The 15287-nt window shown below is 36.1% G+C and overlaps 1 protein-coding gene across 1 annotated transcript in view; it reads right to left on the bottom strand.

Annotated features, from left to right (window-relative positions):
- Positions 1 to 2602: 2602 nt before the first annotated feature.
- Myo31DF (Unconventional myosin ID) overlaps positions 2603 to 15287 on the bottom strand; it is a 49005-nt gene continuing 36320 nt past the window's right edge. Inside the window, exons 5-17 of the mRNA XM_089702138.1 lie at positions 12374 to 12571; positions 11694 to 11933; positions 11055 to 11205; positions 10520 to 10677; positions 9760 to 9881; positions 9157 to 9307; positions 8602 to 8748; positions 7875 to 8101; positions 7383 to 7532; positions 6538 to 6833; positions 5773 to 5966; positions 4708 to 4865; positions 2603 to 3723 (exon numbers count right to left, since the gene is read on the bottom strand). Of these exons, the coding sequence (XP_089558264.1) occupies positions 3540 to 3723; positions 4708 to 4865; positions 5773 to 5966; positions 6538 to 6833; positions 7383 to 7532; positions 7875 to 8101; positions 8602 to 8748; positions 9157 to 9307; positions 9760 to 9881; positions 10520 to 10677; positions 11055 to 11205; positions 11694 to 11933; positions 12374 to 12571 (2376 nt within the window). The 3' untranslated portion in view covers positions 2603 to 3539. The remainder of the gene's footprint in view (positions 3724 to 4707; positions 4866 to 5772; positions 5967 to 6537; positions 6834 to 7382; positions 7533 to 7874; positions 8102 to 8601; positions 8749 to 9156; positions 9308 to 9759; positions 9882 to 10519; positions 10678 to 11054; positions 11206 to 11693; positions 11934 to 12373; positions 12572 to 15287) is intronic.

The raw sequence follows: 15287 nt of genomic DNA, 5'->3' as shown, positions 1-15287 counted from the left end.
TATAATTATGTAGTAGATATTTTATATTTATCTAATTTAGATATCATTACAGCATTGATTAAGAGCCAACAAAACAAGTGAGAAAATTCAAAATTAGGTTTTCCTATTATCTATTGCTGTCGCGCTATGCCTCAAGCCTCCTTCGTAGAGCGCGACAGGGACAACTGCAGCTCGGGCCGAAAATACCTAGAAAAGTTACGCAAATTCGACGTTCCGTAGTCCCCTTCTTCCTCCAATACTGGACCGATTTAATTACTTTTTTCATAATTTTATCTTGTAAACTAGATGGCGCTGTTTTAAAAGCAACATTATCTATCCATACTAACACAGACTAATAATAATATACTACGTATACAAATACTAATATCACAGTATTAGGAAATAATGGTAATACCACAGGTAATACTGTGCTAATATTATAAATGCGAAAGTAACTCTGTCTGTCTGTCTGTTACTCAATCACGCCTCAACTACTGAACCAATTTGCATGAAATTTGGTATGGAGATATTTTGATACCCGAAAAAGGACATAGGCTACCTTTTATTTCGAAATATGTACCACGGGAGAAGCCGGGGCGGACCACTAGTATAAAATAAAAATATATTTATAGGTAAGAATAGGGAAAAGAAAACACACAGAAAAAGTCGATTTACATTTATTACATAAATTACAACCTGATGGCACCGTTTAAGGCACGTTCGTATCACAACATAATATAAACAATAAATAAATTACATCCAATAATATTTGGCGGGAACACTTGACATTGAAACTTCCCGCCATTTTGATGAAAACGTAAAATTCCATTTAAATTATAAATCTTAAATTCATCAAAAAATAAAAGTAAAATAAGCTGTTTCCATAAATAATGTGATGAAATTATTATTACGACGAATTATATCTATAAACCCAAAAGTTTCAACTTTCGATAAAGCTAAACTCCATTGTATGTGTAAATCGCTTATTTTATACAATACATTATGACTGAAATATACAATTAAAATAACAAATTACAAAAATATCACGTTGAATCCATTACGTAACTAAAATATAACAAAATAAAGTTAACATTACTTAACTAGCTTCGGTTAAAAATAAATTACTACATACTTACAACTAATAACACTTCTAAAAATACTTTTTATTACGTTATGATATGGTTTGTTATTATGTTAAATATAGTTTTGTTAAATCATTAGTAAATTTACGTTTTTGTATGGCGGTTTCGTGCAACTCCATCAAATAAAATGTAAAAAAATCATTCAATCGGTTTGTGAACAAAGTAAATATTATATAAATTTATAAATAGAAAAAATTCGATCACGAGGCGGACCTCGAATCCGCATCCTTTCGCGCCATTCCGGGGCGGATGCCTGACCAATTCAGCCACTCGTGACCCGCCAGAGCGATCGAATTTATTCTATTCTTTCAGTTTTGTGTCTAAGGGATACACCGCGCGTAAAAAAGTAATATTATTAATTTTATTATTTATTTCATGTCGAATTGCAATATATTTATACAGAAACATTACTTTTATCTAATATAATATAAATCATATGAATTTGTGTATAAATAAAATAACATTCTTACATTGTTCCTCAATCTTTTTTAAGAAACTTAAAAACATTGTATTTCGTACAATACAGTATTATCAGTTCGGTATAATTCAATAGTAACATAACATACTGTAAAAGTTGAAGGCACATTTAATACTAAGTTTTTTTTATTAAAAACCTTCACATTCATAACAATGGAAAATATTGCTTTTTATTGTTTCATTAATTGTATCATGATTACATCTCTGTAATAATAATATAAGTAGCATCTTAAGTACTTTAAAAATTCATTTATAAGTCACCTTGAACGTGCAAAAATTTTTCCTCGTCTTTAAAAACTCAAAAATTTTCCTTGCTAATAAAAACGATCTCTATTATAAAAAAAAGTTAAATTGAACAATACATTTTTTAAATAGAATCCACAGTACATAATCTTAACTTTAAAAATTTATTATGAAACTAGCGGTCCGCCCCGGCTTCGCCCGTGGTACATGTTTACGTTTTCTCTACATAAGAACCATCCTCGTACTTCAAGGAATATAATAAAAAAAGAATTATCGAAATCGGTTCAGCCGTTCTCGAGTTATGCGCTTACCAACACATTTTGCGATTCATTTTTATATATAAGATTTAATTTAATTTATTAATCTTTTAATTATTATTATTTTAGTATTTATTTATTTCATCTATATCTAAAATACAGGCTACAGATTAAGATACATTTGAAACCAGTTTTTTCCTCATTTTACTAGACCTACATTAGACATAATATTACGTCACTTTTATGAAGGAATATTTACAAAGGGGATAATCTCTCATTTTATGAACATAAATAATGAAAGACAATTGTAATTTTTAGTTCACATTTTGAACAACGCAATAAATTTAGGCACTAGTTTAAATTTCAAGATCAAAAAACTATCAAATGCACATTATTTTACAAAAAATAGTATATAAATAAAGGCACTAATTTCTATCTAGCTGTAATCTGTGCCTGGGACATTTGCACGTAATCAGGCAAAGCGTATGATCTAAGGATCCTAAATTGTATTCTCTGTTTTAACTAACAAAGTCTGAAGGACAACGGATTATTTTTACTACAATAAGTTTCATACTTTTAAATCATGAACATCTAGGATTATATAAGGTCGGGTGATAAAATTTGTCCCACTATTTTTTATCCGACACCAGAGGGGATCAGCACGAAAACTATCATCAAAGTATTCGCATTATCATCAACAACATTTGATTGGAATTTGAAAAACGTAAACAGAACTAATTTATAATATGTAGCAATGACGTCATGCTCTCGTTGTTTATGTTAAGTTTATTTTTCGAGTATGCATGTTGTTGTTTTCTTTGACACGCAACACAGTTCAAACTGATGAAAGCATTTTGACTTGGTAGCAACATTGGCTATATAAAATAAGTCTGGTTTTTATTTATGTTATAGTCAAACCCCGAAGCTCGGGCACTCCTAGGTTGGGTTGGTTAAACCTCAGGTCTGGCATAATGACTTTGATAATGATAAATGTAATATTTCGGCCTTTTACTAAACAATTTTCGTCAGTCGTTGTCTAGCTGAGAATTCAGTCAAAGGGTGAAAACTAAAATTCAAATATATTTCGAAGATTGCGCGATGGCTTTTGCCAAACCTAAGATAAACCAGTCCTTCCGCGAAGAGATTGTGTTTCGGGGTTAGACTGTAACATTTATATAAATAAGTCGGGTTTTGACGTGACAACGTCTTATAAATTGGTTTGCCGGGTGACACTTCAAGAAACTGCGTTACGCTCCGCTCACGTTATGCGCTCACAATGAGAGCGAGTGAGAGGCACGCGGGCATGGTTAGCCCGCCTAAGAGCGAGAGAGACAGACATAAAAAGTCGTTGTCACGTAAAACTTTCGCCTGTATACCGACTTTACAGGCAACCAATTTTTTTTTGTAATTATTTTTACTTATATCTGTCTATAAAACATTTCTAAGCCCTTGCAGATGCCGGGTGGTATGTGATAACGTTGTGCGCATGCGTGAAGGGCGCGCTCGGATTGGCTGAGTGCGTTGGGGACGGCGCTGGGAGCTGTAACGCTCGATGTTTCCCGCCTAAAGTGCAGCGGGTTGTCGCACCGCTTTCCACTTCTACTATAAGGTCGCGTCCGGTTAACCTGTGGAATGGTTGTAATTATTTATTGTGGTTGTATAATAGACACATTAATGATAGAAAATTACATTATGTTATATTATATGGATGATACGCATTCTTGTACTTTTATCTACATATATGTATGTGTTTTTAATACATACTACATATAAATAATATTAATAATATAAGATATGTTGACAAATCAAATAAATGGACGGATAAATTTTCGTGTGGTACTGTTAGAATAAATCGATATGCGTTGTAGTAAGTGTGATTGTGATGATTGTATGCGTATGCGTGCGTGCGTGCGTGCGTGTGTGGCTAACACACGATATTTTAGTGTATGTATTTTATCATACGTATATATTACACACAACAAGTATTTAAATATTTTATTTCATATTTATATTCGTATTTAATTATAACACTAAACATTCATTACACAAAACACAAAAAATACAGACATGCATTACACTCATACAAAATAATTATAATATTTATTATTTTATGACGGAGTCGCGGTATTCGCGTAGTATGCGTGCCGCGACGAAAATATCACGGTCCCAGCGGGTAGATCGGAATATTTCTTCAAGTTTCTTCACAATTGTAAAATTAACAGTTCGATCTTAGTTACCGAATGCGCATCTAGTCAGTGTCTTTTTGTTCTTGTATTTTCATGCCCAAAGTGTTGCTTGTATCTGATAATTGTATCTCTCCTTCTACGTGGAGTAATAAACGTTAAAACTGTGAGTGTGTGGTTATTTGTGCATCACCCAAAGGTACTGTACCTAGTGTAATTAATATCCATTATCACGCACCCCACACGTGCATGTGTGAATGTATGTAAATCCATGCGGGTGCGTGTGTGCGTATGTGTTCGTGCGTGTATGTGTGTGTATAAATGAATGTGTGTGCGTGCGTCGGTTTGCGTGCTTGCATGTGAGTAAAAGCGCGGACGCTCCCGTATTTGTGCGCTATGTCCGTATGTATGTACATGTAAACTCACTTGGTGTACCGGTGCGCGAGCACGCCGAGCAGCTCGCCGAGCAAGTCCGGCGCGGCGGGCCCGGCGGCCACCAGCCCCACCACCAGGTCGTTGTTGGCGGACGGCACGCTCACCACCGCCAGTTGGGCGTCGCTGCTCATCACACGCACTGCTCCCACCTGGGGACACCACGGGCGTTATAGCTTTGTTAAGCTAGACTGACTGATCAGACTTTACAACTTAGCTTAGCTTCTTTCTTATTTTTGATGATGCTTTTTTTGGGGTATTCTTTAACTGTAAAAGCGTCGCTCGTCAAAGCGTTAAATGGAGTTTCTTGCCGGTTCTTCTCCATAGATACTGCTTTCCGAATCGGTGTTTAATGTTAAAAATATGTATTGACGTTTCAAAAGTACTTCTCGAAGAAGTCTAACTGAATAAATGAATGTTTGAGTTTAACGAGCATTACGAACGCGTGGGTGGTTTTCCACCAATAATGGAATATGTTTGTAAGCGGGCCAAGAACTCGTTCCATTTGACAAAGCCATTGTTACAGTTAAAGAATACCCCAAAAAAGCAACATCAAAGAATAAGAAAGAAGCTAAGCTAAGTTGTAAAATCTGATCAGTCAGTCTAGCTTAACAGTATATATTATTAATTTTCACTAAAATGCCCAAGGTCTTCTGTCTAATAACACAAATATTCGAAATGTTTTAGGAGGTCAATTATATTAAGAAGAATAAAACATAAATCAGAAGAGAAATATACAGGACACCGATATTAAAGAAGCAGCAACTTTTATAGTTATTCAAAGAATTATATTTGCAAAAAAATAGGAACTGATGATTCACAGAAGTTCTTTTATGTATCATAATTTCAAAAAAATATATAGGGTAAACCTCCCAATTATTGGCACTTTAAGCAGCTACTTCACAAAACCGATGAAATTTGCATGTACAATTATGTTTTAATTAAGAAAAAAATATATATACTGGTATTCTAATCTATTCTTAAAAAACTGGAGCATGCCAATAAATTGGTAGAGTGCCAATAATAGGGTGGTTTACCCTATATTTTTTTTACACTTACCTCAGCAATCGGCGTAGGCTTCTTCAACAATTTAAACGTATTCGCGTCCAATTTACAAATAGCATTATTCGTGATGAGCAGACACCGGGCGGCGAGCTTGTTGTGTCGGTTGAACTTGTGCACTCGGCACGAGAACACTGCGTTGCCGAGGGATTGTGAGCGTTGGAGGGCGGTGAGGGAGGTTTTGTAAAGCGCTGCAATAACAATAATAATAAAAATTTAAGTAAAATAAGTAAGTGAAAAAAAAAAGAAGTGTGGCACTCGGGGACTGCCGCGGTAAAGCTATTGCATGCTATGCCTTCAAGCCAGACCTCCGAGCCCGTCGGAGTGGGGAGCGTGAGGTTTTTTCGTTACGGAATTTCTCGATTCGGTCCCCGCGCTCAAGGCCCACGATAGAAGCTATGCAATAGCTTAAAAATAATTAGACCATTATCACGATTAAAATTATATAAATAAATCATTCGAAGCAAAACTCTGCCTATCCGAATATTAAGCAGAGTTTTATAAAGAGATTTGGAAATTTTTTGTACAATAACAGACTTTATAATCACGCTCAAAAATTTCTTAGCAAAACTCTGCCTATACGTCTATTAAGCAGAGTTTTCTAAGGAGCTATACAATACATTTTGAACATAACGGCTACGAAATGAGGTGTTCATTTCAATGAAAACTGTATACGACGCCGCTTGGACATTTTTGACGACCTTTTAATTACTTATAGCTTATTCCAACAGCATATAAATGCTAAACCTGACCACAACTTACCGGCCTTATCATTATACTGGGGATTAGCCAGATAATCCCCCAGCCACTGTCTCCCCGCGCCCCACTGGCCCCGTCTCCCCTTCAGCGCACTCGCCGCACATATCTTCAGTTTGAGCTGCTGCCACTGCTCCCGGGGCACCGGCTTCAGCACCAGGTACGCTCGCCAGCGGCGGTAGGCTGCTTGGAGCAGCGGCACTGCGACCCCCCGGGGGGAGGGGGGCCACTGCTTCATGACACCGCGGTTGCGGTTCAATTCCACTTGGAGTTCGGCTATGTAGCGACGGAAGCGGTAGCGTCTGGGGAGTTTTGTATAGATATTTATTATTATGATTTATTATAATTATTACTGATATTTATTGCAAAATTACATAAAAACAGGATATTTGATTTGAAAGACGTAAAGTATAAGTTATAAGCAATTTCTTAATACCGCAACGGAAATGTTAAATTACAATATGAAAGATTTCTGCATATTCTGGCGTTATTACACAAGTCCTTCCTGATACGGAATAAAATAACATGTCTGTTATTTTATTTCCTCAAATCAAGGTCAAATACCTATTTTCCGTGTAATTAAAACGTACTAGTTCGTAATAAGTATTAGGAAAATAATAAATAGAGTTCTTTAAAAAACACGCTATCGACTAAATCATTCTGTTTAAAGTGGGTTGATGTTACATAAAATAAAAAGAGCGTATGTGCCGAGCACACGTGTCAGAAGTGAAACTTCTTTGGCAAGATTCAAAGATACCAAAACCGTCGTCTTACTCCATGACGCGACTTTGAAATTTTACCTTCAACGCGCCTAAAGAAGTTTCACTTCAATAACACATAATTCTACTCACTTCCAAGCATTATATATAACGAGAGCGGCCTTCATCTTCCTGTACCGCTGTCTGGCAAGAGCTCCCCGCCATAACTTTTGCAGAAGTACCACGATAGATGGTATCAATTCTGCTCGAGCCGTTTCGAGCCCGTGGATCGTTTTGGCGCTCCTGGAAAATTATAAAGTATGTTTGTGATAAAAATTTGGCAAGAATTAATGGACTAAAAGAGCTTTAAAAACGACATAAATGAAAAAAAAACTCGTTGTACTAGAAAGCAAATATTTTCAAATTTTCTGGATATGAAGGTAGTTAAAAATAATATTTTATCTTGAGTCATTTAAAATTACAAGAACGTGTCTATGTCAAAAAATATTAATATATGTACTAGTTAAAACTTTTTTTTAATTGTTAAATTGCTCTCAGCATTTTTTAAATCAACATTGTCCAACTCAACTACACATCTTTCCCTTTTACCAGTTATAATAACACCTTTTGCACTTAACCACTCACCTAATAAACAATTTAGTATGTCCAAACTGCACATCGGTAATCTGCAGATCTCTCAACAGCACCATAACAGCATCCTTATCACTGGCCCCCCTGAAGTTGGGCCACGTGTACTGAGACAGCATCTTGTATCGCTTGAGGAAGCAATCGTACCTCTGCCGGGAAGCGAACCCGGCACGCCGTACGCGCACGTTCTCTACTAGACCTAGGTAGGCTACTTGATGACGCACCTGGGGGTAGAATTGGTTATATTATTAACAAAGTTGAAAATTACTGCTACGTTTAAGAAAGAGTATTGAGACGGTTTTTTGGAAACACTGATTATTTTTAACTGTGCATAATGGAACTCAAATATTGATGGCATAAATGTTGCTCTAAATATTAAATCATATTTTCCATCTTTTAAAACACCTATCTGTACATAAAATGAAGTTTATTTATTTATGATTGTTCTGGAGTGTCAATAAAAGTTCATCATCATCTATGTTCATGCTGTTGATGATGCTGCGTCTCTTGCTTTTGGAGCTTCAACTGTTGTTATGGATGTTGCCGCTGCTAATGCTGCTCCTGTTGCTACTGCCATTCCTACTGCTACAACTACTGTTAATGCCACTGCCACTTCAATTGCTATTATTACTGCTGCTGCTGTTGCCACTGCTTCTTTTGCTACTACTACTGCTCCTGCCACTCCTACTGCTCCTACTACTACTACTGTACAAGGCACACTCACGAGCTGATCGTGCCAGGCGTTGGGCGCCTGCAGCGCGTTGGGCTTGACGCAGCGCACGTAGAACGGCTCCTTGCTGTGCAGCCCCGCCACCAGCGCGCACATCGAGCTGCGGAATAGTGATGCAGCTGACGGGGGACGCTTTGATGTCTGCAAGAAATTAAGAGAAAATTCAAATTAACAAAAAAAGGAGAGAAATAAAGAAGACGAATCAACAATAGCTGACCATTGCAATGACAATAATACTATAAAGAGCAGAATAGATATTTGATAGATAGCACAGAACAAAAAAATAGCAGATAAAAACTACAGCTGGATATTGCAACGAATTTAATTAAATAGAGAGCAAAATATATATTTGAACGAGGACACACAGGAAAAATAAAGACTGAAGAAATTGAAAATTCAAAAGAACCAGATAAACTGACAACAACCAGCCATTATGTCGTCAATAATAAACAATGAACAAAATTTCAATTTCAATTGAAATACACAAAGTTCCTTACAAAGAAATAAATTTGAATTTTAATCTCAATGAAAGATAAACATTTACCACACCTTTTGAATATTAGTAGCGCCCTCCGGCCACATGTCTTTGAGCGAGGCGACGGTGGAGGAATGTAACAGTCTCTTGAGGTCCTGCCACAACGAGTCCTTGTTCTTGTCCATGAAGCCCTCTATCGAATATGTCACGTCACCTGCGTAATGCCTAGACCACAAAATATAGGGCTGTTAACTATAATAATCTAATTAAGAAAAGTTTTAAGAACAGCGTTTGATTTCATACATCATACAAGTCCACCATTTATGTATGAATTTAAAGGGAAGTACCCCAAGGATATGTGTTTGGCTCTTTGCTATTTATTAACTATAAAATATTTTTTTTAATTGTAAATGTTTTTAAAAATGTAATAAGATTATAACAGCCTCATAACGTCTTTGACGTGATATGCATTTGTGATATACAATATATAAAGGGCTTTTTAACACTTTTTTAACCAAATATTCAGATCACAGACACATTTAATTTATTATTTGTCATAAGACTTTGAAGAAACTTTTTTTTCTCTTCGTTTATATTTTTCTCGGGACTTAATTATTTTGACTTTAAGTTGAAGTTTTTGTGATAAGTTATGGTTTTATGTTAAAAAATATACACACGTGATACGGAAGTCCTTCTGGTGCCTCAGCTGCTTATCAGCTGGCGCGAGTTGCCGCGAGGTGTAATGTTTGTGTCCGCGCAGCCGAGCGTCCAGCGCTTCTAGCAGCTGCGGGTCTGATATCTAAACACATGACATTTGATTGGTTTGTGTGTAATCTGTACACACACACATTATTGACGTGACAACGTCTTATAATTCGATAGAGCCGGCTGCACGCACGAAAAAACATGACTCATGCGGCGTTACTTCGCTCTGAGGCGTTCCATGTAAGGCTTGAAGTGCGAGCGAGAGCGCGGAACGAGCGACAAAGAAGCACAATCGGACGTTGTCACGTTCAACTATCGTCAGTAAACCGACTTTACAGACAACCAATTTTTTTGTTTAGTTGTATGTTATCTACTACTGGATGATATAGTAATTTGATCTTAATGCCAGCGTGTGTGCCAAGCACACGTGTCAGAAGTGAAACTTCTTTAGCAAGAGTCAAACATACCAAAAACGTCGCCTTACTCCATGGCGTGACGGTATTGCCATGATGCGACCTTGAAATTTTATTCTCAACGCGCCTAAAGAAGTTTCACTTTAAAAATATTTTTTTTATCTCTTCATTTTTTGATATACATATATTTATCTTGTTTGCACATAAAATTGTAGATATCTACATGGTTCTCTTTTTTTATTCTTCTACCTCAAAATCTTCTTTTAATCAATTCATACTTTTCAAACACACCTATACCTCAGAACTAAAACCAACTAACCTTAGTAGGGTTCAAGCAGGCCTCATCCATGATAGCTATAATACCGGTGTGAGGAGCCTCCACCAGCTCACAGATGACTCTATTGTTGAAGTACTGTATGGGAGTCCATTGAATGCCCTCCCGAGCGTACTCCTCTTGTTCCTGCTTTAGCACGAGCTCTGGAAGAGCGATTTTAGAATATTCTGGGCAGTTTAGAAATTATGCTCTTTTAAGTACATGGACAGTTTAGAATTTGTGCTTTTTTTTGGGATAAAAGTTGTGCAAATTTTTCTCGATTCTTCTGGATATTTTAGAAAGCATTACTTTTTATTAGAAATTAAAAAACGCGACGGTGATAGACAAATTGTTATTTGTGAACTACCTTCACTTTTCGTTCCTTGTTTAAAATCTGTAAAATAGTCTTTTTAATTCTACTGGCATCTCCCATTAAATAAAACAATAACATTCTCCTACTTTCTAAGTGACATTTCTACATTCTTATCCCCTCCTACTTTTTACTGACATTTCAAGAACATCCCTACCATATAATACTGACCAATGAATAGCTGCTGCAGCTTCTCATTACAGTAGTTGATGCAGAACTGCTCGAAGCTGTTGCAGTCGAAGATTTCGAAGCCGTAGATGTCGAGCACGCCGATGAGGGAACCGCCCCATGAGTTCGCGGGAGGCTCGATTTTCTTGTTTATCTGGAATTATTATTTTAAGTTAATTTTTTGGCATTTATTTTAAACTTGGGGACAGATTTTTTAAATCATAAAAACATTGTCTAGGTTCGCATTTTGAATGTTTCGAACGCATCTGAGATTTCTATCCCCTTATTCACCTGTTTTACGATTATCTCAAAGAAGTCCACCATAGCCACAATTTTGCTACAGCTATTTAAATTCAGAAAAAATGTAGATAGCTTATCTTGTTGCTATAATAGCTGCTAAAGCGCTTTTACCGCTAACATAACTTCACACTAAAATTCCTAAACATTTTCTTTCTGGTAATCCTCTTTCCACTTTTTCTTTTCACCACCACTCGTAAAAGACACTAAAATTCCTAAACATTTTCTTTCTGGTAATCCTCTTTCCACTTTTTCTTTTCACCACCACTCGTAAAAGACACTAAAATTCCTAAACATTTTCTTTCTGGAATTCCTCTTTCGGCTTTCTCTTTCACCACCACCCACCTGCTGCACAATCCAGGTGAACAATCTATCATAGGCCGCCTTCGCCAAAGCCAATCTCGTATAATTAGCGTCAATCAGCGAATGGTCCTTGCTAACAAGCTCCCCACCAGCTGCCAACACTCGTGCCGCAAGCGCAGTTCTTAGCGCAGTTTCGCTAACTCCGAGTGCGCGTACGCACGCTGCGAGCGGTCCTCCCAATAGAAGTTGCCCGTCTGGTGACTCGCTGAATGTTAACTCGCCCTGTGGATTAAGTAGTTATAAGATAGCTTGGCTAGCTGTTATCCGCAGCTTTGCTCGAGTAGACAAAGAAATTAGCTGTCGTCATGTAACACATTTTAATATAGCGCCATCTATAGGATTTTATAAATTCTGTTATATACCATTTGTTATAACATATGGCGTATAAAAACAGAAAAATACACGTCCTTTCGATGTTTGAAATATTTACGAATTAAAGTAATAATCCAGTCAAATTAAGCATTTGAAATAACAATAATTCCAGGTCCCATTTTCCGGTCTAATTTGACTGGATAATAAGTATGACAAATCAAACATATAAAAGGAAAATTATCTCATTTAATTGGATTTGATGAAATTATTGATCAACATAGAAAAGCAATTTCTCAGCATAGCCAAAAAACAGATTGTTTATGTAATAAATCAGTGATATCAAAACTTACCAATAAAATAATACCCGAAACGATGCTCCAAATGTCGTCAACAACGGCCGGTGGAAAGCCCAGGGCATTAAACGCGCTATTCGTAACGGAGTAGAGCTTAGAGTCTTGTGCGGTGGTGCGCTCGCTGCCCAGTATCTTGTACGCTGAACTCGAGCTCAGCCCGAACTTCTTTGTGTGCTGGTTATTTGTGCTTAGCAACTGGAAGTTTATTAAAAAAATTATATAAATTTATAGATAGCTAGACTATAATTCTATGTTGAAGACTGCAGAATTAAAAAAGGCAATCTTATAATTATTTTATCTTGATTTAAGTGGTACATTTTGCACCAATTATTGCAGGTAAACACAGAAGACTGGATCATTCTTCAGAAGTGCTCAAGGAACCTCTATCTTTAATCTTTAAAAACGTTTTAGATAATAATTCCTAACGCATAGTTTCATACTCTATCATTCTGAATAGCAAAACCACAAAAGAGCTTTGCTTCTTACGGTTACTTAGAGCAAGGTTGTGGTGTTATACAGGGTGTCCCAAGAAGTATGGATGAACTGAAGCCAGGAGGTAGAGGACCTAGAGGGCTATCCGAATACCCCCATATGTGTTATGCGATTTTTCGTAGTTTCGGAGTTATGACTCTTTTTTCAATTTTTCACCTATCGCCGAGTACGATGATATTTTCACTCATGGTGACGTCAATTATTGCGCTATATGCTTGATTTTTTTTTGTGTGCTAAGCTGAAAGATAGGCCAATTCAGTATGGTAACACTTACTATCGTTAGATCTTCGAATGGAATAAAAAAAGAATTAAATGCCAAGAAAGCTAAAATTACCCAGTATGTTCACAACTTCAAGGGCCCATAAAAAATAAAATCACATAAAAAAAGTTTTCCGTCTGGCTTTTAAAAACTTGCTCTATCTATTAGGTAGCTACCCTAAAAATTTCATTTTATTATTCAGAAGGCTTCAATCGAAAAATTGAAATCTAAATGTGGTAAGTGCAAAAATTTTATTAACATGATGATCATTAAAACCAATAAATAGGTGTTTAGTTACCAGAATTTTTTTAAAATAACCCCGCTGTTGCTCAATGCAAGTGCGACATCACCGTAAAAAGTTGTCTTTTAAATGTCTTTATGCCTTTTTATAATTTTAAATGGATTCTTCTGCTACTATGAATTTCCGGGTTATTTCGTCCAAATTGTAGCAGTCTCTCGTCTTTGTAGTATCCCCACGGAAAAAAATCAATATGGTTTATGTCCGGAGACCGTTCAGGCCAGGCTAAAGGGTAAAGATACCCTGAAAGATGGATTGGTCGTTGCAGCCTGCGTATGCGCCGGTGACGCCTACCTTAAAGCCTGGCCTCCACGGTCCCTCGACCTAAACCCCATTGATTTGTTTCAATGAGGATACTAAAAAGACCTCGGCTACTTGAGAGAATGCCACAATTTGGACGAAATAACCCGGAAATTCATAGTAGCAGAAGAATCCATTTAAAATTATAAAAAGACATTTAAAAGACAACTTTTTACAGTGATGTCGCACTTGCATTGAGCAACAGCGGGGTTATTTTAAAAAAATTCTGGTAACTAAACACCTTGTTATTGGTTTTAATTTGTTTTTATTAATCATCATGTTAATTCAATTTTTGCACTTACCACATTTAGATTTCAATTTTCGATTGAAGCCTTCTGAATAATAAAATAAAATTTTCAGGGTAGCTACCTGATAGATAGAGCAAGTTTTTAAAAGCCAAACGGAAAACATTTTTTATGTGATTTTATTTTTTTACGGGCCCTTGAAGTGGTGAACATACTGGGAAATTTTAACTTTCTTGGCATTTCATCCTTTTTTTTATTCCATTCAAAGGTCTAACGATAGTAAATATTAACATACTGAATTGGCCTATCTTTCAGCGTAGCACACAAAAAAAATCAAGCATCTTCCGCAATAATTGATGTCACCATGAGTGAAAATCTCATCGTACTCAGCGATAGATGAAAAATTGAAAAAAATGTCATAACTCCGAAAATAAGAAAAATCGCATAACACACATGGGGGTGATTCGGATAGCCCTCTAGGTCCTCTACCTCCCAGCTTCCGTTCATCACTACTTTTTGGGACACCCTGTATGTCAACCTTTTCATACTTAAATTATTAAATTCCTATTCATAACTTCAATTGTATTTTCTATTACAAAAAGGCAATGTTTACAAGCGGTGTAAGTGTGTAATTGATTTGGCTTTGACATAATTACAAGCACTGATGTCACTGCCACTGTTTACATATTGCACAATGCGTCTGTTTAATAATCTATGATTTCAACAATAGTTTGGCTAACGACGTAATGTATTACTTAAACATGTGTGTGACTTATACTACACATATAATACATTCTATTGCTTTATATATATAATTACGGCATAAACTTATTCAGTGCCATGAATAAATAAAGATTCGATAAATCTGTGTCCAATTTTTATAGCAAATGACTTCGCTTCAATTTACATGGTGTACTATACTGTATAAATTACTTTTAGCTTTCTAATTTCATGCTACGATATTTTGAATTTATTTGAGATCGAAAACATAAAATATGTAACTAAATATAATCAAATGGTCCTTCGAGCCGGATTCATTTTCCAATTTCAAATCTGTTATTTATTTAAATTAATAAAAAGTTATTATTAACATTTAACGAAATGAAACGTTGTCTCTACGAGTTGCACAGTCTATCTACGTCATTACAACGATTGTAACAATTAGTTTGTATAACCTGTAAGACTGGAAGTCATTGAGCGCAATTTCAATGTAAGCAGATTAGGGAAATCCTTGCATTTCCTACAATTACAGCCATAGCAATGCAATGTTATTGCACCGATTGATTGTAAGCCGAGAGAGATTAAGCAAAGAGAATA

Source organism: Colias philodice, chromosome 13 (assembly GCF_061535455.1).
Source record: "Colias philodice isolate Cphi_HAF_F1 chromosome 13, ilColPhil1 Martin Lab GWU primary, whole genome shotgun sequence".
In the NCBI taxonomy this organism is placed as follows: domain Eukaryota; kingdom Metazoa; phylum Arthropoda; class Insecta; order Lepidoptera; family Pieridae; genus Colias; species Colias philodice.
The sequence above is the reverse complement of the archived record's forward strand: the minus strand, read 5'-3'. Positions and strand labels throughout refer to the sequence as shown.